General features: G+C 50.6%; 1 protein-coding gene across 8 annotated transcripts in view; it reads left to right on the plus strand.

Moving 5' to 3' along the window:
* The window catches only part of TADA2A (transcriptional adaptor 2A), a 34,685-nt gene that overhangs the window by 4,225 nt on the left and 8,162 nt on the right, over window positions 1-22,298 (plus strand). The window contains exons 1-12 of one of the 8 annotated variants that reach the window (XM_053274812.1): window positions 2,433-3,246; window positions 3,417-3,562; window positions 4,487-4,591; window positions 5,593-5,708; window positions 6,012-6,071; window positions 10,196-10,287; window positions 10,419-10,576; window positions 15,310-15,398; window positions 15,877-15,949; window positions 17,386-17,449; window positions 18,539-18,582; window positions 19,797-19,907. In XM_053274812.1, the coding sequence (XP_053130787.1) occupies window positions 4,567-4,591; window positions 5,593-5,708; window positions 6,012-6,071; window positions 10,196-10,287; window positions 10,419-10,576; window positions 15,310-15,398; window positions 15,877-15,949; window positions 17,386-17,449; window positions 18,539-18,582; window positions 19,797-19,907 (832 nt within the window). In that variant the 5' untranslated portion in view covers window positions 2,433-3,246; window positions 3,417-3,562; window positions 4,487-4,566. Of the gene's footprint in view, window positions 1-2,190; window positions 2,398-2,432; window positions 3,247-3,416; window positions 3,563-4,486; window positions 4,592-5,592; window positions 5,709-6,011; window positions 6,072-10,195; window positions 10,288-10,418; window positions 10,577-15,309; window positions 15,399-15,876; window positions 15,950-17,385; window positions 17,450-18,538; window positions 18,583-19,796; window positions 19,908-22,298 lie in introns of those variants that run through there. The other 7 variants (XM_053274815.1, XM_053274816.1, XM_053274811.1 and 4 more) reach the window with 7 other exon arrangements.

Here is a 22,298-nt window from a genome sequence, read left to right on the forward strand (position 1 = left end):
GGGTGACTCTGGGCCACTCATTTCTCTCTTAGCCTAACCTACCTCACAGGGTCGTTGTGAAGGGAAACGTATGCAGCACACCCCTCTGGCCTCCTTGGAGGAAGAGCGGGGTATCAACGTATATTATTAATCATCATCATCACCTTTATAAAACACCTGTGCGGTGAGTAACCAAACACCTAATAGCTGGACCTGTGCTCCTCACCTGCTCATAGGGGGACGTGGCAGTTGCAGCTAGCAAAGCTGCAGAGTGGATTAGGCTTGGGCAGGCTCCTGCAACATGAAACACGTGCAGGCCCTGCCCAGATGATTAAACACCCTGTTCCCAAAGCACCAGTTTTTAAAAATGTTTTCAAAATAACTTTATTTATTTATTTATTTATTTATTTAATTTGTTTCATTTTATATTGCGCACTTCCTCCAAGGAGCCCAGAGCGGTGTACTACAGACGTGAGTTTCTCTTTCACAACAACCCTGTGAAGTAGGCTAGGCTGAGAGAGAAGTGACTGGCCCAGAGTCTCTCTTTTTGCCAGAGTTCAAGACGTCAGTCGTGGATAGATTGGCCTTCAGGGTAAGGGCACTGGCTTCAGCTGGAGAGACTGAGCATGCTCGCTTTTTGCCAGCATTCAAAATGTCAGTCGTTGATAGATTGACCTTCAGGGTAAGGGCACTGGCTTCAACTGGAGAGACTGAGCATGCTCCCTTCTTGCCAGCGTTCAAGACGTCAGTCGTGGATAGATTGGCCTTCAGGGTAAGGGCACTGGCTTCAGCTGGAGAGACTGAGCATGCTCGCTTTTTGCCAGCATTCAAAATGTCAGTCGTTGATAGATTGACCTTCAGGGTAAGGGCACTGGCTTCAACTGGAGAGACTGAGCATGCTCCCTTCTTGCCAGCGTTCAAGACGTCAGTCGTGGATAGATTGACCTTCAGGGTAGGGGCACTGGCTTCAACTGGAGAGACTGAGCATGCTCCCTTCTTGCCAGCGTTCAAGACGTCAGTCGTGGATAGATTGACCTTCAGGGTAAGGGCACTGGCTTCAACTGGAGAGACTGAGCATGCTCCCTTCTTGCCAGCGTTCAAGACGTCAGTCGTGGATAGATTGACCTTCAGGGTAAGGGCACTGGCTTCAACTGGAGAGACTGAGCATGCTCCCTTCTTGCCAGCGTTCAAGACGTCAGTCGTGGATAGATTGACCTTCAGGGTAAGGGCACTGGCTTCAACTGGAGAGACTGAGCATGCTCCCTTCTTGCCAGCGTTCAAGACGTCAGTCGTGGATAGATTGACCTTCAGGGTAAGGGCACTGGCTTCAACTGGAGAGACTGAGCATGCTCTCTTTTTGCCAGCGTTCAAGATGTCAGTCGCGGATAGATTGACCTTCAGGGTAAGGGCACTGGCTTCAGCTGGAGAGACTGAGCATGCTCCCTTCTTGCTCTCTTCTTGCCAGTTCTCTAGGCCTTAAACAGAAATTAACATTCGTCCTTGGGATGCACTATTGTAGTGCTGGACTAGGACCGGGGAGACCCAAGTTCAAATCCCCATTCAGCCATGAAAACTAACTGGGTGACTCGGGGCCAGTCACGTCGCTCTCAGCCTAACCTACTTCACAGGGTTGTTGTGAAAGAGAAACTCAAGTATGTAGTATCTGGGCTCCTTGGAGGAAGAGCGGGATATAAATGTAATAAAAATTATTATTATTATTATTATTATTATTATTATTATTATTATTATATATAATTATATAATATATTATATTGTATAATTTATATTATATTATATTAAATAATAATATTATATTGTATAATTTATATTATATTATATTAAATAATAATATTGTATTATATTATTATATTAAATAATCATATTATATTGTATTATATAATTTATATTATATAATAATAATTATTCTTCTTCTTTATGTTTCAGAGTAATTTTGTTACATAATTGCACATCCTATCACATGTGTTGTTTTTTTTTTGTTTTTTTTGCAGAATCTGGATTGCATCTCTTTGTTATTTTAATCAGAAATGAAAATCTGCTAGGGGTTTTGGGCAGAAAACGACAGGCGGCTTCACTTAAGCACACTGAGCATGCGCCAAGGCTTTGGCGCATGCTCAGAGGCCCAGTGTACTGCTGCCGCCCCTCTGTGGTTGCGCTTCCGCGTGACGTCCGGCGGCACACGTGACCAACCCGGAGGGAGGGAGGGAGGAAGATGCGCACGCAGCAGCCGCCGCCGCGGCGGGAAGCCCGTCCTAGCGCGAGAGCGCGCACGGCGACGTAGAGGGGCGGGGCCAGCCGGCTGCTGCGCTCGGTAACCTCAGACACAGACGCAGGCGGAGCGGGAGTGGAGGACGAGGAGCCGGAGCCGCCGCCGCCGGGCCAGGGAAGCCAACCGGGCAGGCAAGGCGCCCGGCGCAGCAGGAGGGAAGGCCGCTGCCTGAGGGGGCGGAGGAGAGGAGGAGGAGGGAGAAGCGCGCGGGCGCCGCGGATGGCTGGCGGGCGCTCGCGCGCGCGCGCTGCGGGCGCTCATTGGCTGGCGGGCCTGAGCGCGCGGGGGTCACGTGGCGCCCCTGGCGGCGGGGGAAGGGGCGGGGCCAAGGCCCGTAGGGGAGGAGCTGGGCGGGCTTTCTCCGCCCCTCCCCGCCAGCCCTGCCGTGGGTCAGGATCCAGCCCCATCGACGCCCAGGAGGGGGCGACAAGCCAGTCGCTTTGGAGCCGCGGACCCCCCAAGGATGCGCCCGTATAAAGGGACAGGCTGATGTCCAAGGGGTGGAGTCCCTGGTGGTTCCGTGGGCTTCTTCAAGGGGGCAGGACGGACTCCGCCCTCCTGGCTGTCCTTGAGACCAGCCGGATCAAGCCAGCCCCTCTGGACCCCCAGCCCCACCCACCCCCACGAAGCATCCTCTCTGCCCCACACATTTTTTTCCCCAGTTCAACTTTTATTAATTTTAACAATCATCTTATCATTAACATTCACAACAGATAAACAAATGTGGACTTCCTGCTCACCCCTCTTCGTGAATCATCAGCTATAAAATTTACCCTTGCTATAATAATAATAATAATAATAATTCAAAACATAAATTTAGACCCTTACAAACACGATTTTAATCTACCCAACCTGCCATCATTACTAGATTTCAAACCCTGCTGTAAGATCCATAGTAGGAAAGTAATTCTTTCGATACAACAAAAATGATTTTCCAGTCTTCTTTAAAACATTCCAAGTTTTGGTCTCTTATTAGTGCTGTAAGTTTTGCCATCTCTGCATATTCCATAATTTTTAACAGCCCGTCTTCTTTTGAAGGCAGTTCATTACTGTTCCATTTCTGTGTATATATTATTCTGGCCGCCGTAGAAGCATACATGAAAAATGTTAAGTTAGTTGTAGAGATTACTCCTTGTGTTAATCCCAGCAGGAAGGATTCTGGCTTCAGTCTGCCCCACACATTTGAGGGGCTTGGGCTCGGGCCCACTTTCCAGACAGACACAGGTCCAGGCATTCGCACAGCAACATGCAGCTGTGCAACGTCGTGTGTGAAGACGGCGATGGACACAGACGTTGGTATTTAGGCTCGGTTCACTCCAAGGGCTCTGGGTTCGGTTCCAGCCCCAAGCCAGCCGTGGCTAACTGGTCCCATTGGTTTCAGTGGGGCGTGGAGTCACATGCATAAGTGGGTCTGGATTGGGCCATAAGGACAGCCCTGCCGGATCAGGCCGAAGGAGGCCCGTCTCCTCCAGCATCCGGCTTCACACAGTGGCCCACCAGATGGCGCTGGAAGCCGACAGCCTAGGGATGAGGGCATGTGTGGTGTAGTGGTTAGAGTGCTGGACTAGGACCGGGGAGACCCGAGTTCAAATCCCCATTCAGCCATGAAACTAGCTGGATGACGCTGGGCCAGTCACTTCTCTCTCAGCCCAGCCTACTTCACAGGGTTGTTGTGAAAGAGAAACTCAAGGATATCGTACCCTGCTCTGGGCTCCTTGGAGGAAGAGCGGGAGATAAATGTAATAATAATAATAATGATAATGTTGTTTTTATTGTCTTGTCAGCTGCCCTCCTCTTTTCTTCTAGAGCAGGGATTCCCAACGTGTGGGTCCCCAGATGTTATTGGACTTCAACTCCCATAATCCCCAAACAAAGGCCGCTGGGGCTGGGGATGATGGGAGCTGAAGTCCAATAACATCTGGGGAACCCACCCGCTGAGAAACCCTGTTCTAGAGGATTGCCCACTGGAGGATTCAGAGCCAGTGTGGTGTAGTGGTGAGAGTGCTGGACTAGGACCAGGGAGACCCGGGTTCAAATCCCCATTCAGCCTCATGAGACTTGCTGGGTGACTCTGGGCCAGTCACTTCTCTCTCAGCCTCGCCTACTTCACAGGGTTGTTGTGAAAGAGAAACCCAAGTATGTAGAACTGGGCTCCTTGGAGGAAGAGCGGGAGAAAAATGTAAAAATATAAATAAATAAAATTCTCTCTCTCTCGTGTAGGCCGGGCAACTCTGAAAAGCTTCATCCAAGGAGGGGCTGTCGTCTCCGACTGCTGCACAGCAGGACCTTGAGCAAGCAGCATGGATCACCTGGCACCCTTCAGCAGTGAGTACCCCCTTTAAGAGCTCCAGGTGCGACCACCAACAGGCACTCCGCACGAGGTGAAGGGATCCCACCTTACCAAAGGGCTGAGCCGTTGACCCTAAACGTTTATCCCGACTTTCCACCAGAGATGTTCTGGCGGTAACTCTGCGCCCAGATGGATAATGGGCTGCTTCGTCCATGGCTCCCCTGGCAGCAAGAGCAGGAAGCCTTTCAGCCTTGCCCAGGAAGAGGCTCTCCTCCTCCAGGGAGGAGGAACGTTGGGTGCTCTTGTTGGGTGCGAACGTTGGGTGCTCTTGTTGGGTGTGAACGTTGGGTGCTCTTGTTGGGTGTGAACGTTGGGTGCTCTTGTTGGGTGTGAACGTTGGGTGCGAACGTTGGGTGCGAACGTTGGGTGTGAACGTTGGGTGCTCTTGTTGGATGCGAACGTTGGGTGCGAACGTTGGGTGCTCTTGTTGGGTGTGAACGTTGGGTGCTCTTGCTGGGTGTGAACGTTGGGTGCTCTTGCTGGGTGTGAACGTTGGGTGCTCTTGTTGGGTGTGAACGTTGGGTGCTCTTGTTGGGTGCGAACGTTGGGTGCGAACGTTGGGTGTGAACGTTGGGTGTGAACGTTGGGTGCTCTTGTTGGATGCGAACGTTGGGTGCTCTTGTTGGGTGCGAACGTTGGGTGCTCCTGTTGGGTGCGAACGTTGGGTGCTCTTGTTGGGTGTGAACGTTGGGTGCTCTTGTTGGGTGTGAACGTTGGGTGCTCTTGTTGGGTGTGAACGTTGGGTGCTCTTGTTGGGTGCGAACGTTGGGTGCGAACGTTGGGTGTGAACGTTGGGTGCGAACGTTGGGTGCTCTTGTTGGGTGCGAACGTTGGGTGCTCTTGTTGGGTGCGAACGTTGGGTGCTCTTGTTGGGTGCGAACGTTGGGTGCTCTTGTTGGGTGCGAACGTTGGGTGTGAATGTTGGGTGCTCTTGTTGGGTGCGAACGTTGGGTGTGAACGTTGGGTGCTCTTGTTGGCTTCACAGATGACCCTTTCGACAAGCCGCCGTGCCGAGGGTGCTCCTCCTACCTGGCAGAGCCGTACGTCAAGTGTGCCGAGTGTGGGCCGCCTCCCTTCTTGCTGTGCTTGCAGGTAAACCCCGTTGCCGAGGGGAGTAGGGTGCCCAGGGGTCCCGTTTCCACCTCGGCGCCCCACGGCCAGGATCCGTGGCTGCTGCCTCTGGCTCCCTCACTGGCTCACGGCCCCCAGAGAGGTTTCTCCAGACACGGGCAAGGGCGGGCCCAATGCTGCTTTCTTCGGGAATCGGCTCCTGGTCAACCTGCCCGTTGTGGAGGAGGGTCGCTGATGGGAAGAAGCCAGTGCCGAGAGAGGGGTGACCCCACCCCCCGGGTGCATTCCCGCTCACGTGGCCAACTGGCATTGTTTGTCTTGCAGTGCTTCACCCGAGGATTCGAGTACAAGAAGCACCAAAGTGATCACACCTATGAAATCATGGTAAATGGCCGCCACTCGGGACTGCCCAGCTTGCTTGTGTTTTTGGCTTCCTCCCTAAAACGGGGGGGGGGTGGTGGTGGTGGTGGTGGTGTTCTCTCACATTTTGGCCCACGGTGGGACGACAATCCCCTTCATCCTCAGCCACGGTGGGCAAAGGATGAAGATGGTGGCCGTGATAGTCCAACAGCATCTAGGGACCCCGTTTTGAGAAGCCCTTTCCTAAAATATGCCCCCATTAGAAGCTGTACTATATCATTTGGTAGAATAATTTATCTATGTATCTATCTATCACATTTACAGGTGAAACTCGGAAAATTAGAATATCGTGCAAAAGTCCATTAATTTCAGTCATGCAAATTAAAAGGTGAAACTGATCTATGAGACAGACGCATTACATGCAAAGCGAGATCAGTCCAGCCTTAATTTGTTATCATTGTGATGATCGTGGCGTACAGCTCATGAGAACCCCAAATCCACCATCCCAGAAAATGAGAATATTACATGGAACCAAGAAGACAAGGATTGTCGAATAGAACAATATCGGACCTCCAAAAAGTAGAAGCATGCCTATGTATTCAGTCCTTGGTTGGGGCCCCTTTGGCAGCAATTCCTGCCTCCATGCGGCGTGGCATGGATGCTCTCAGCCTGTGGCACTGAGGAGGTGTTATGGAAGACCAGGATGCTTCCTTAGCGGCCTTCAGCTCTTCTGCATGGTTTGCTCTCATGTCTCTCATCCTTCTCTCGGCAATGCCCCACAGATTCTCTATGGGGTCAGGTCAGGCGAGTTTGCTGGCCAATCAAGCACAGTACACTGTATACTTTTCGGAGGTCCGGTATTGTTCTGTTCTTCAATCCTTGTCTTCTTGGTTCCATGTAATATTCTAATTTTCTGGGATTGTGGATTTGGGGTTTTCATGAGCTGTACGCCATGATCATCACAATGATAACAAATGAAGGCTGGTCTTCTCTCGCTCTGCATGTAATGCGTCTGTCCCATAGATCTGTTTCACCTTTTAATTTGCATGACTGGAATTAATGGACTTTTGCACCATATTCTAATTTTCCGAGTTTCACCTGTATATACCGCCCAAACTTTCGTCTCTGGGCGGTGAACATAAAACAGTTAAAACACATATAAAAAGTTACAAACCATTGACAACTTAAAATCAGTCACAAGATTAAAACCAACACATTTTAAAAGGCTGAGGAAGCTCGGTTTGAAGCTTCACCTGGAACCCGCTTTTGATCATCTGCCAGACAGGAAAAAACCCCGACTCCCTCCCCTGCTTGAAACCCCAGCAGCAGGCTTTGCGTTAAACCATCGACTCTGGAGGTTGTCCGCATCGCCTCTGTGATGTCTCTTCGGGAGGGACGGCCCACAGATAAGAAGTTCATGGAGCCTCTGTTAGGCTCCGTGATGGCACTTTAATTATAGTTTGTGCGAGATTGGCAGGAGGATTTCGGATTCCTGCGAGGGACCGCTGCTCTGGCTTTTAAACCGCCAGCCAGCCAGCCCATCAGCAGAGGGCGGTGGATGGCTGCTAGCCCGTTGTGCCAGCAGCTCGGGAGACAGATTCCTCAGGAAGGAGCACGGGCCGTCGTCCCACAGGGAGGGAACCACTGAGCCGCACAGGCAGGAAGAGCTCTCTCCGCAGGCGGAAATCCTCAGCACTGGACTGCAGAAAAGCAGCAGGGCCTTGGGAAAACCTGTCGGGTTGCATTCTTCTCTCTTGGAACTAGAACCATGTGGGCAGAAATCAGTAAGCGGGGCGGGCGGACGGAGGAAGCAGAAAAATGTGGCCTGCCTCTCTCTAGCCTACAGGTGAAACTCGGAAAATTAGAATATCGTGCAAAAGTCCATTAATTTCAGTCATGCAAATTAAAAGGTGAAACTGATCTATGAGACAGACGCATTACATGCAAAGCGAGAGAAGTCCAGCCTTAATTGGTTATCATTGTGATGATCATGGCGTACAGCTCGTGAAAACCCCAAATCCACAATCCCAGAAAATTAGAATATTGCATGGAACCAAGAAGACAAGGATTGTAGAATCGAACAATATCGGACCTCCGAAAAGTAGAAGCATGCATATGTATTCAGTACTTGGTTGGGGTCCCTTTTTGCAGCAATGACTGCCTCAATGCAGCGTGGCATGGATGCTCTCAGCCTGTGGCACTGAGGAGGTGTTATGGAAGACCAGGATGCTTCCTTAGCGGCCTTCAGCTCTTCTGCATTGTTTGGTCTCATGTCTCTCATCCTTCTCTCGGCAATGCCCCATAGATTCTCTATGGGGTCAGGTCAGGCGAGTTTGCTGGCCAATCAAGCACAGTGCACTGTATACTTTTCAGAAGTCCGATATTGTTCTATTTACAATCCTTGTCTTCTTGGTTCCATGTAATATCCTCATTTTCTGGGATTGTGGATTTGGGGTTCTCACGAGCTGTACGCCATGATCATCACAATGATAACAAATTAAGGCTTGACTTATCTCGCTTTGCAGGTAATGCGTCTCTCTCATAGATCAGTTTCACCTTTTAATTTGCATGACTGAAATTAATGGACTTTTGCACGATATTCTCATTTTCCGAGTTCCACCTGTAGGTCCAATTCAGCTGCTCCTCAGTCCGAAGTGGGCAGAGCCTGTAAGGCGTGCAGGATCAGAGCTCGGGGAGGACCCTGGAGGGAGTCCCGCTAGGCATGCGGGAGAATGTGGCCCAAGCCATTCCTCTGGTGGTCACAGGTTTTTCTCTGGGGAAGGGCAGAGAGACACACACAGTGAGGCATGCTTCCTGGGAGTTATTTCACTCCCCGCGAAAATCCCCCCAAACGTCTTTCAGAAGCAAATGATAAATAATCATAGACTTGATGTGTTTGCCACCCCATAAACAAATTGTTCTCCAGGCAGCTCACCCCAGAGGATTAGGACGTACAATCAAAACACACAACACGTTCAATCAGAACAGGCAACAAAGGGGAAAAGAAGATACAAAACACAAGACGAAGCCGCTTAAAAACTCATTTTAACATTAGTTAAAAACCAGATCAGATCTGAAAACCAGGATTGAGAAGGCCCGGGTCAACAAAAAGGTCTTCGCCTGGCATCTAAAAGGACAAAGCGATGGAGCCAGGCGAACCTGGCTTCAAGATATTCCCCTCAGGGGATGAAGCCGCTCTGGGAAGAGCAGAAGGTTTCAAGTTCCCTCCCCGGCTTCTCCAAGGTCGGGCTGAGAGAGATGCCCGCCTGCAACCTTGGAGAAGTTGCTGCCAGTCTGTGAAGACAATACTGAGCTAGATAGACCAAGGGTCTGACTCAGTATATGGCAGCTTCCTATGTTCCTAACCTCACCAGGGAGGCTATTCCACAAATGGGGTGCCACCACCAAAAAGGCCCTCTCTCTGGTAGAGGGCCCTGCTGGGAGTGGATTGGTCATTTTTGTATGTGTGCTTTAACTTGTCCGAATCTCTGGGAGCAAGTGGTTACCAATGTAGTGGTTGGACTAGTACCAGGGAGACCCGAGTTCGAATCCCCATTCAGCCATGATTCTTGCTGGGTGACTCTGGGCCAGTCACTTCTCTCTCAGCCCAACCTACATCACAGGGTTGTTGTGAAAGAGAAACTCAAGTATGTAGTACACCTCTCTGGGCTCCTTAGAGCAGGGTTTCTCAACGTGTGGGTCCCCAGATGTTATTGGACTTCAACTCCCATCATCCCCTGCCCCAATGGCCTTTGGTTGGGAATTATGGGAGCTGAAGTCCAGTTACATCTGAGGACCCACACATTGAGAATCCCTGCCTTAGCGGAAGAGCGGGATATACAATGTGAAATAAAATGAAAATGAATAAAGGCTGCCACCCGGCACACAGACCGCTTCCCTTGCACAGAAGTTAGTTTTTTAGAGTTAGAGCAATGGGTATATGGGGTGGGGTGGGGGGTGGATATTTTGGGATATATATAGTTATTTCTTGTTAGGTCCTGTAGAGGTGGTTGTAGATTTTTTCAGTCTCGTTGTTCTGTACGGGACAGTGACAATAAAGACGTATCGTATCGTATCGTATCGTAAGTCAGTGGGACTGGTGCCCCCTAGCTGCCCCTGCAACCCTGTGCCTGCCTTTCCCCCTTCAGACCTCCAACTTCCCAGTCCTGGACCCCACCTGGACCGCTCAGGAAGAAATGGCCCTCCTGGAAGCGGTGATGGATTGCGGCTTTGGGAACTGGTGAGACTTCAACGATCCGAGCTGACCCCCCTCGGATCGGTGCGGGGGGGGCGGGGTCTGTCGAGAGCAGGGGGGGGCGCCCCTTTCGCCCGACCAGTGGGCAACCGGTCCCCTCTCCGGCCCCACTGCAGGCAGGACGTCGCCAACCAGATGAGCACGAAGAGTAAAGAGGAATGCGAGAAGCATTACATGAAGCACTTCATCAACAACCCGCTCTTTGCCTCCACGCTGCTGAACCTGAAGCAGGCCGAAGAGAGCCGCCACGTGGACTCGGCCGTCCCCTTCTACCGTAAGTCTCCCCTGTCAGGACCGCGTGTCGGGCCTTCCTCCTCTCCCGTGGCCCAAGCTGGCCCTCCGAGGGGTGCATGCCTGAGGGCAGGGGGGGGAGTCTCAGCCTGGGACCCCCGGGTGGGCTTGGACGACAACTCCCAACATCCTCGGCCACAGTGGCCAAAGACCATTGTGGAGAGGAGCGCTGGTCTGGTGGTCGCAAGCAGGACTGGTCCCCTTTGCTAAGCAGGGTCTGCCTTGGTTTGCATTTGGATGGGAGACTAGAAGGGTGAGCACTGGAAGAGATTCCCCCTCAGGGGATCATGGGGCCACTCTGGGAAGAGCATCGAGGTCCCAAGTTCCCTCCCTGGCAGCATCTCCAACGAGATAGGGCTGAGAGAGATTCCTGCCTGCAACCTGGGAGAAGCCACTGCCAGTCTGTGAAGCCAATACTGAGCGAGGTGGACCAAGGGTCTGACTAAGTATACGGCAGCTTCCTGTGTTCCCTAAGATCTTTCCTGGCTCTGTACTTGAGATCTTTTTAGGAGAGGAAAGCTGGTCTTGTGATCGCAAGCATGACTTGTCCCCTTAGCTAAGCAGGGTCTGCCTTGGTTTGCATTTGGATGGGAGACTAGAAGGGTGAGCACTGGAAGAGATTCCCCTCAGGGGATAATGGGGCCACTCTGGGAAGATCATCGAGGTCCCAAGTTCCCTCCCTGGCAGCATCTCCAAGAGAGGGCTGAGAGAGACTCCTGCCTGCAACCTGGGAGAAGCCGCTGCCAGTCTGTGAAGACAATACTGAGCTAGATGGACCAAGGGTCTGACTCAGTATATGGCAGTTTCCTATGTTTCCTATGAGGATAAGAGTACCCTTGCCTCAGAGAGAGAGACAGAGAGAGAGAGAAACGTCTACACACACTGAAATTCGTGGCATGTGGCTAATGAAATCACCTTTTTTTAAAAATCTGATTTTTTTTGTACCGCGCTCAAACCGCTGCTGTTGTAGGTTTGTGATGGGGAGAGGACTTCTGTGATGCTACCGCGTTTGATTGAGGCCTAAATTTGATCGTGATGGATCCGTGGGAAATGCAGCGAGGTCACCCTTCTCCAAGGAGACCAGGGTGGCATGTGGGTTCCCTCCCTCCTGGCCACGTTCCACACCGATTCTGGAGGGTAGATCAGCCAGAGAGGAAGCGAAAGCGTGGCCGAAGGCCATCCCAGCAAGTTTCATGGGTCTCCCCAGTTTTAGTCAGACCCTCAAACCCAGGGGTGCCCAACCCAAGGCTCTTGGGCTGTTGCTGGACTACAACTCCTATCATCCACTGCCACGGCAGCGGTAGCAGGGGTGATGGGATCTGTAGTGCCGCGACAGCCAGAGAGCCTCTAACCACTGCCCTGCTCTTGGGCTGTTGCTGGACTACAACTCCTATCATCCACCGCCACGGCGGTAGCAGGGGTGATGGGATTTGTAGTGCCGCGACAGCCAGAGAGCCTCTAACCACGGCCCTGCTGGCCCTGAATCCAGTCAGCAAGTAATGACTGGATCACGTATCCAGTCAGTAATCCAGTAATTGCCTTCTAGTAAGCACACACAAGATCAGTAGTCACCAAAAATTCTAAGGGTCCCCCTTCGAGCCAAGCCCTGCGTGTTAAGCCCCAGGAGGAATGCAGACACACCCGTCTCTCCTCTTGCAAAAGGCTGCCGGGCTCTGCTTTGCGGCAGCCACCAATCTCTGGAAGCTGCTTTCAAACACACACAAAAAAAACCTGGGCGTCTGTTGTGCCTGTTTCTGTTCCCTTTTGCGGGTCCGTTTCTCCCCCCGAGATTCTTTCCTGTGGGGTGGAAATGCCACAATTGGGTCTTCTCGACGAAAAAGCCCTCTTGGCATTCTGTTTTTTTGCTTTTTCCGCTTGTCACCGGCATCTCCACTTCATCGGTCAATTGCAGCTGCCTTCACTTCTCTGGTTCTCTGAAAAGTGGGTGTCCAGTGTTTTGACCAGTCGGCAGAAAGCCAAAAATGCATCTGGGGCAGACAATTTGGTCTCCTCAATTTAATTTGTAGGAACAGAGGGACAGCCCTGCGGGATCAGGCCCAAGGAGGTCTCTAGTCCAGCACCCGGTTTCCCACCGGGGCCCATTTCAGAGGAACTGGTATTGCCTCTGAGGCTGGAAGTGGCCTATAGCCATCATGAATTGGTCTAAACCCCTTTTAAAGTCTTCCAAGCTGGTGGCCATCACCACCTCCTGTGGCAGGGAGTTCCACTGATTAGTTATGCGCGGTGTGAAAAAGTGTTCCCTTTTGTCGGTCCTAAATTGGTACTGGAAATCTGAATTTTGATTGTAAGTGAACGGAGACTTCAGATGTCGCCAACACAGGCAGGCGATTCCTGAAGTTTCTGTGAGAAACGGGCCTTTGGAATGTGGTTGAAAGAAGAGCTTTTCCCTGTCTCTGGCAACTTTTAAAAAGGCGCTGAAGACACATTTGTTCATCCAGGCTTTTAATTAGATTGATGATGATAGTTTTAATACTTTTAATACTGGGTTTTAAATGATTTAAATGTCTTAATCATTTTAATTTTGTTTAATTTGCATTGTGCTGACTGTACACTGCCCAGTCACACAGGTTTGGGGCGGGAGAGAAATACGTGAAATCAAACCAACAAACACACACATAAAAAGGGATGCTTCCGATTCGGGCCACGGTGTGGATCAGTTTGTGCCAACTTCCTTTTCCACTGACGTGACACTGTCCAGATTCTGCTGTGGAGAGGGAGAACAGCTCCCGTCTACTCTTACAAGTTCATTTTTTAAATTAATTTTAACAATAGCAATATTGTCATTCGTTAAAAATACACACATAAGAGGTGGACTTCCCGCTCACATCTCTTCGTGAATCATCAACTATAAAATTTACCCTATAATAATAATTCAAAACATAAGTTCAAGCCCTTACAAACCTAATTAAACAAACCAGCCTGCGATTTTGATCCCGTCTACTCTTGACAGCTCGGTTAAGAAGGCATTGTGAGATCCTTGGCTAGCGACCCAAATGCCCAAGTGGTGTCGCGACACGTTCAAGAGAGTTTCACTGAGTCGGGGAACGAAAGCTGCCCCTCCTGCCTTATACTTTTTAATTCAATTTTCACAACACAAAAGGACAAACACAAATGATACAAACACTCACTCACACACACACACACACACACAATCAAGACTTCCATCTCATCGTTGGAACAAGTGTTGTTAACAATAACTGGATCTTGCCTATAGATTAAACCTTCTCTCCCCAGTAATTCATATAAAAAACAACTTTAGGGTGTATTAAAGTCATTTGTTATTAGCCCTCAAAGGCCTGACAAAAATCCATTTTGTGATGTATTTTTAAATAGACAGGAAGGGGGTCCCCATTCTTTTTTAAGTTCTTCAAATTTATTTCTTACCCTGTTTCCCCGAAAGTAAGACCTACCCTGAAAGTAAGACCTAGCAGTAATTTCTGATGTACCGCTAATTGCCCTAGTGCATTTTGGGGGGGCTAAAATTAATATAAGACACTGTCTTGTATTGTATTGTATTGTAATTTTATTTACAGTCATTGACCAAACAGAGAATAAAGACTAATAAGCATTAAAATGTGTATACATATATATACAGTGCATTTTGGGGGGCTAAAATTAATATAAGACACTGTCTTATTTTCGGGGAAACACGGTGTGTGTATATATGTGTGTGTGTGTGTACCCTGTTTCCCCGAAAGTAAGACCTACCCTGAAAGGAAGACCTAGCAGTAATTTCTGACGTACCACTAATTGCCCTAGTGCATTTTTGGGGGCTAAAATTAATATAAGACACTGTCTTCTTTTCGGGGAAACATGGTAGTAGTGATGTTAATTTCGCCATTTCTGCCCATTCTAGTACTTTAAGAATCCAATCCTCTTTAGAGAAAGCTGCCCTCCTGTACAAGCAACGGGGCTCTCAAACTGGGGTCCCCAGATGTGTGGGACTACAACTCCCGTCACCCCCCTACCTGTGGCCGCCGTGGCAGGGGGGTGATGGGAGCTGTAGTCCGACCACACCCGGGGACCCGTGTTTTGCTGAGAACCCCTCCGATGGCAACAGGTCCCATTGGAACGAGTGGGGCAACTCGTGAGTTCAGGCAGCCGTTTCCAAGCCCGCCTTCCCCTGAGCCAAAGTGGGATTTCCAAGTCAGATGTGATTTGGACTGAGCTGCAAATGAGCCCTCGATAAAAGTCCGGAAGGGTTTGAAGCAACTCGTCATCGCCTGTTTTTAAGTCTCCTAAATGCAAAAACTGGTCTTGTGGTGGCAAGCATGAATGGTCCCTTCGGCTAAGCAGGGCCTGCCCTGGTCTGCATTTGGATGGGAGAGTCCATGTGTGAGCGTTGCAGGATCTCCCCCTCCGGGGATGATGGGGCTGCTCTGGGAAGAGCATCAGCATGTTGACATGCAGGAGGTTCCCAGTTCCCTCCAAGGAAGGGCTGGGAGACCCCTTGGAGAAGCCGCTGCCAGTCTGTGAAGACGATACTGAGCTAGCTGGACCAAGGGTCTGACTCAGTATATGGCAGCTTCCTAAAAGAACCATTTTAGTCTCCTCTTGGACACCCATTGCAGAGTTGTGTTCAGTCTCCCCTTTTCTCCACATGGCTTTTTGGGTGGGTGGGTGGGGAGATAAGTGCTATCAAAAGAGCAACTCTTCAGAAAGGGTACCTGGAGCGTGCTTTCTCTCCCTTGCCAGCCTCTGAAGATCTCCCGCGCCCAACCTTCGATTCCCTGCTCTCCAGGGATATGGCCGGATACATGCCGGCACGGGCGGATTTCATTGAGGTAGGCCGCTCTCGGGGTCCCCCCTTCTTCTCCTTGCCCCCTGGGAGAGGGGCGATCGAAGGTCCCTGCTCCCTGATGGATGGAGCTTTGCAGGCCATTCTGCTCCATTCTGGTGGGTTGTGGTCGAGGGGCCTGCGCCGCGTACGGGTTTGTCTCGAGGGGTCGGCGTGTCGCGCGTCTTCGGGCGGGGGAAGCAGCCGGAACTGGGGCAGCGGAGAACCTCCCTGGCGTACGGGGCAGAGGGGCATGAAACCCAGACACCCGGGCGAGAGCTGCCTGACAGCTAACCGGAGGGTTGTCTTTGTGGCTGCTGCCGCTGCCGCTGATGCTGCGAGCCAGCGGCCGCCTGAAGCGTTTGGAAAGGAAGGCGCTGTTGGCAAAGGCTCTTCCGCCCACCCCGGCTTTTGTCTCCCTTTGCCTGAGAGGACGGTTCTTAAACGTTAACCGGGAGCGTCTGCCTCTTCTCGCCTTTCCCCAGGAATTTGACAACTACGCTGAATGGGATTTAAGGGACATCGACTTCGTGGAGGACGACTCGGAGCTTTTACATGGTGAGTTTTTGCATCCAGAGAGAGAGAAGAGTCAGAAAGATGCCTCCCATGGCTAAAATCAGAGGCGCAGAATCTTTCCACCTCCTCTGCTCACTGAAAGAGCTACAGGTGAAACTCGGAAAATTAGAACATGGTGCAAAAGTCCGTTAATTTCAGTCATGCAAATTAAAAGGTGGAACTGATCTATGAGACAGACGCATTACCTGCAAAGCGAGAGAAGTCCAGCCTTCATTGGTTATCATTGTGATGATCATGGCGTACAGCTCATGAAAACCCCAAATCTACAATCCCAGAAAATGAGAATATTACATGGAACCAAGAAGACAAGGATTGTAGAATAGAACAATATCGGACCTCCGAAAAGTATACAGTGTACTGTGCTTGATTGGCCAGCAAACCCGCCTGACCTGACCCCATAGAGAATCTATGGGGCATTGCCAAGAGAAGGATGAGAGACATGAGAGCAAACCATGCAGAAGAGCTGAAGGCCGCTAAGGAAGCATCCTGGTCTTCCATAACACCTCCTCAGTGCCACAGGCTGAGAGCATCCATGCCACGCTGCATGGAGGCAGTCATTGCTGCCAAAGGGGCCCCAACCAAGGACTGAATACATAGGCATGCTTCTACTTTTCAGAGGTCCGATATTGTTCGATTCTACCATCCTTGTCTTCTTGGTTCCATGTAATATTCTAATTTTCTGGGATTGTGGATTTGGGGTTCTCATGAGCTGTACGCCATGATCATCACAATGATAACAAATTAAGGCTGGACTGATCTCGCTTTGCATGTAATGCGTCTGTCTCATATATCAGTTTCACCTTTTAATTTGCATGACTGAAATTAATGGACTTTTGCACGATATTCTAATTTTCCGAGTTTCACCTGTAAATTGCCTTCCTCCTTTTAGTGGAGTCGCCTCGAGAGCAGCCGTCCCTCAAAGTTGGTATTTAACAGCCGGTTTCGGCCGGGTGGGTGGCTTATGAAAAGCACCCCCCCTGGGGCAGCGCTCAGCCCTCTTCACGTGTTCAGGCCACCCCGTGGGAGCCGTTTTAACAGATGCCATCCCATGCGGCAGAAGCACGTGTGAAAAGCAGAGCCATGGGGTGGGACCACACAATCGCACTGTTCTCTCTCTCTCATACACACACACACACACACACACACACACACACGAGCTGGATTGCACCACGCGGAAGCAGCTCCTATGCTGCAGGATGTGCATGTGAAGGGGCCCCGATTCTGCTTCCACTGCAGCATCCTGGAATGGGCTCCCCTCTCATGCCCCAGATCCAGCTGGTACCTGCCCCCTCCCCCCGTCCAGAGATGAAAACAAATGCTTAGGATGTGTGGGTTTGGGAGGGGAGCCTGGCGCTCCTCCCCTCGAGTGACAGATTCCTTCTCCTTGTCTCTCCCCCCCTCCCCGCTGAACTGCCCAGCACTGAAGATTGCGGTTGTCGATATCTACCACTCCAGATTAAAGGAAAGGCAGCGAAGGAAAAAGTGAGTGTGCGGGGACTTCTTCATCCCTTCCCAGTTAGGAGTGCATTGCCACAAAACTATAACGGAGCTTGTGCTAAAGGTCCAGCTAGCAGCGATGGGGCAGCCACGTGTGTCCGGGGGTGGGGGGTGGGGGTGGTTTAAGGATGGGGCCCAGTTCTAACATCAAGAGGTGGAAAAGACCTCCTCCCACCTTCTTCTGTTGCCTGCAGGCCTCCTCTCTGCCCCCCAGCTCATTCCAACTCCTACAGGTGAAACTCGGAAAATGAGAAGATCGTGCCAAAGTCCATTCATTTCAGTCATGCAAATTAAAAGGTGAAACTGATCTATGAGACAGACGCATTACATGCAAAGCGAGATCAGTCCAGCCTTCATTTGTTATCATTGTGATGATCATGGCATACAGCTCATGAGAACCACAAATCCACAATCCCAGAAAATTAGAATATTCCATGGAACCAAGAAGACAAGGATGGTAGAATAGAACAATATCGGACCTCCGAAAAGTAGAAGCATGCATATGTAGTCAGTCCTTGGTTGGGGCCCCTTTGGCAGCAATGACTGCCTCCATGCGGCGTGGCATGGATGCTCTCAGCCTGTGGCACTGAGGAGGTGTTATGGAAGACCAGGATGCTTCCTTGGCGGCCTTCAGCTCTTCTGCATGGTTTGGTCTCATGTCTCTCATCCTTCTCTCGGCAATGCCCCATAGATTCTCGATGGGGTCAGGTCAGGCGGGTTTGCTGGCCAATCAAGCACAGTACACTGTATAGTTTTCGGAGGTCCGATATTGTTCTCTTCTACAATCCTTGTCTTCTTGGTTCCATGGAATATTCTCATTTTCTGGGATTGTGGATTTGGGGTTTCCATGAGCTGTACGCCATGATCATCACAATGATAACAAATTAAGGCTGGACTGATCTCGCTTTGCATGTAATGCGTCTGTCTCATAGATCAGTTTCACCTTTTAATTTGCATGACTGAAATTAATGGACTTTGGCACGATATTCTCATTTTCCGAGTTTCACCTGTAGACAGCTTTTTTCCTGCTGCTAGACACACGTTCCTGATTCAGGCTGCGCCTTTTCCTTGCAGGATTATAAGAGATCATGGACTCATCAATCTCCGAAAGTTTCAGCGTGAGTATCTCCATTGGCAGCCTGAAGTCCGCGTGGAAAGGTCCTCCTTGATTCATGTCGTTTGTTGTTCGTGAAGTTCTCTCTGGGGCAAACTGGACAGACAGAGAGATGCTTGCAGGTGCAGTGGACACTCTAGGAACCCCGGGAGCTAAGGAAGTGTGGGGCCTGAGCAGCCTTTGGTCTGTGCAAACAAGAAGGGGGGACCTACAGAGAGCTCCCCCAAGCGCACAGGCTAATACCACGGCAGAGGTTTCAGTGACTACCCTGAACGCTGAGAGGCGGCTGGTGTTTAACCGCAGAGCGACGCTTCTGCCGGCCTTGAACACACAGTCGTTCGTTCTGAATCTTTCTCGCGGTTCCAACGGCAGAGAGAATCCATACCAGGGGAAGGGATCTTTTTATTATTATTACTAGTATTTTTCAGCCCGTTATAATAACAGGCACTAGATTCCCCCCCCCTTTATTTCTTCTTCCTCCACCCACCCCCACCTGATTAAGGGCCAGGCGCCAATGACCACGGGGATGATTTGGGACTTCTTCTGCCACAGCCTTTCAATTTCAATTTGTAGATCTTTGTATTTGGTGATTTTTTTCTATTTCTTTGTCTTCTATTCTGCCATCCCCTGGGATTGCCATGTCGATTATTTTGACTTGTTTTTCTTTCTTCTCGACTACAGTGATATCTGGTGTATTGTGTGGCAGATGTTTGTCTGTTTGTAGTCGGAAGTCCCATAATATTTTTGCATCTTCATTCTCTTCCACTTTTTCAATTTGATGGTCCCACCAATTCTTGGCTACAGGTAGCTTGTCTTTTTTGCAGATGTTCCAGTGTATCATCATCATGATTATTATTATTATTATTATTATTATTATTATTATATTTATATTTATATCCCGCTCTTCCTCCAAGGAGCCCAGAGCGGTGTCCTACATCCTTGAGTTTCTCTTTCACAACAACCCTGTGAAGTAGGCGAGGCTGAGAGAGAAGGGACTGGCCCAGAGTCACACAGCTAGTTTCGTGGGGATTTGAACTCGGTCTCCCCGGTCCTAGTCCAGCACCTCAGCGCTGGCCGGGAGTCTTGGGAACACGAACAGGGCCCTTTCCGGCTGGCCTCCATCACGCCTTGCCATCGAGAAGCAGGCAGCTTCTGGAGTCATCCACACGGACCTCTCTTGCCCGACACTTGTGTCTTTGTCTTTGCTCCCTTTCACAGTTCTGGAGAGGAGATACCCGAAGGAGGTTCAAGACCTGTACGAAAGGATGCGGCGCTTTGCCCGGATCCTGGGGCCGACGGAGCACGACAAGGTCATCGAGAGCCACGCCCGTAGGTATCGCGGGGGCCTTTCTGCCGCCTCTCTCTCTAGCCGGGAAGGAAGCATGTGGGGAAGCTTGAGGCTTGGGCAGGAGGCGCTCCCACGGGAAGGTCCACCTGCCGGGCTCCAACCGGGGTCCCCAGGGGATGTTGGACTCCGGCCCAAGAATGGCCTTTGGTCTTGCTGCTAGAGGCCAGCGGTTTCACCCTGGGGAGAGCCCGGCCCTCGCCAAAGCCTCCGTCCCCATTCCTGGCCCTTCCCAGGTGGCAGCCCTCCAAGGAGTCACGTTCGTTTCAGGAAAAAGGGCTGGTGGCCAAGCTGTGGTGACTCAAGGGTGAGTCGCCGGCTGGCAGCCTCCTCGGCACGCCTCTCCAGGAGCGGCTTGTCCTCCGTGCACTTTGCAATCTTAATCCGCGCACTTAATCTCAATCCGTGCACTTAATCCGTGCACTTAATCTCAATCCGTGCACTTCATCCGTGCACTTAATCTCAATCCGTGCACTTAATCCGTGCTCTTAATCTCAGTCTTAATCCGTGCACTTAATCTCAATCTTAATCCGTGCATTTAATCTCAATCTTAAAATGTGCACTTAATCTTAATCCCAGTCTCAATCTTAATCCGTACACTTAATCTCAATCTTAATCCGTGCACTTAATCTCAATCTTAATCCGTGCACTTAATCTCAATCTTAATCCGGCGTGCACTTAATCTCAATCTTAATCCGGCGTGCACTTAATCTCAGTCTTAATCCGTGCACTTAATCTCAATCCGTGCACTTTGCAATCTGTGGTGACTCGGGTGAGTCACCGGCTGGCAGCCTCCTCGGCTTGTCCTCCGTGCACTTTGCAATCTTAACCGTTGCTGATTGGCCGGTCCACATTCCAAAACAGCGAGTTCGGAATAAAGGTCCCTTAAATCCCCCCCCCCCCCGTTTCTGTTCAGCAGAACCCTCCGGCCACATCGGAGGAGCTTCCGTGTCCCACCGCGAGCCTCCCTGAGGTCGCCTTGTCCTAATGTTCCCCCATTCGTGTCCTGGGTAGGTTTTTATTACGCACAAAGGCCCTGTAACGCTGCTCAGCCGGCACGTAGCTCCTATGCTTGGAAAAATAAACCACTTCTGATTTGGGAGCCAAATATGCAAACGCCATCATTAAAAACAATAAACGCCTTCGTATGGCACTATAAACATGGGCTGAATCCATCTCTGTGGTTGCTCAGAGTCGACACCGACTTGACGGCCCTTCATCAATCAAACACACACACACGTGCCAAGGCTTGCGCCAAGGGGGCCGAGGTCCCCTTTGCTAAGCAGGGTCTGCCCTGGTTGCATATGAAAGGGAGACTAGAAGTGTGAGCAGCACTGGAAGAGATTCCCCCTCAGGGGATGGAGCCGCTCTGGGAAGAGCTGAAGGTTTCCAGTTCCCTCCCTGGCAGCCTCTCCAAGAGAGGGCTGGAAGAGAGACTCCTGCCTGCAACCTTGGAGAAGCCGCTGCCAGTCTGTGAAGACAGTACCGAGCTAGATAGACCGATGGTCTGACTCGGAATAAGACCAACAAGAAACTATACGATCCCCACCAGACTCTACAATAGCCGTATAATGAAAAAGCAAGCCACAACTTTGTGTAGTACTATCATAGAAAAATATTTACAGAACAAGATCAGCCAAAACATAAAATCCTTGACACGGGGAAGGAGAGCTGGTCTTGTGGTCGCAAGCAGGACTTTTCCCCTTAGCTAAGCAGGGTCTGCCCTGGTTGCATATGAAAGGGAGACTAGAAGTGTGAGCACTGGAAGAGATTCCCCCTTAAGGGGATGATGGAGCCGCTCTGGGAAGAGCATCTAGGCTCCAAGTTCTCTTCCTGGCAGCATATCCAAGAAACTAAATGTATAGCACTGGCCATTTGGAAACGCCATGCATTCCGCAGCCCTTTGGAAGGAACCGGGGCTTTTCCGTGGGCATTCCCGGTCATTCATTTATAGTACCTTTCCGAGAGCGTCTGCTTTGCATGCAGAAGGTCCCAGGTCTCCTCCCTGGCAGCATCTCCAAAACAGGGCTGGGAAAGTCTCCTGCCTGCAAACACTGCCAGTCTGTGTAGGTAAGACGGCGCTGGATGAACTCAGAGTCTGACTCCGTAGGAGGCAGCCTCCGATCATCGGAGAGACCTGTCCTCAAATTCCTGCTCGGCCCCGAGACTCTCTGGATGATTTGGGCCAGTCGCCTTCTTCCCAGAGACGCTCTGGGGTATGTTTCAAAGAAGATTGGAAACCATTTTTGGTGTATCTAAAAAACTATTTTCCTACTATGGACCTTACAGCTGTATTTGAAATTTAGAGAGAAAAGAAAGGGGCGGGGGGGAATGCAGGTTGGGTAGACTAATTGTGTTTGTATGGGTTTGAATTT

The sequence above is a fragment of the Hemicordylus capensis genome, chromosome 12, assembly GCF_027244095.1.
Source record: "Hemicordylus capensis ecotype Gifberg chromosome 12, rHemCap1.1.pri, whole genome shotgun sequence".
Taxonomy (NCBI): domain Eukaryota; kingdom Metazoa; phylum Chordata; class Lepidosauria; order Squamata; family Cordylidae; genus Hemicordylus; species Hemicordylus capensis.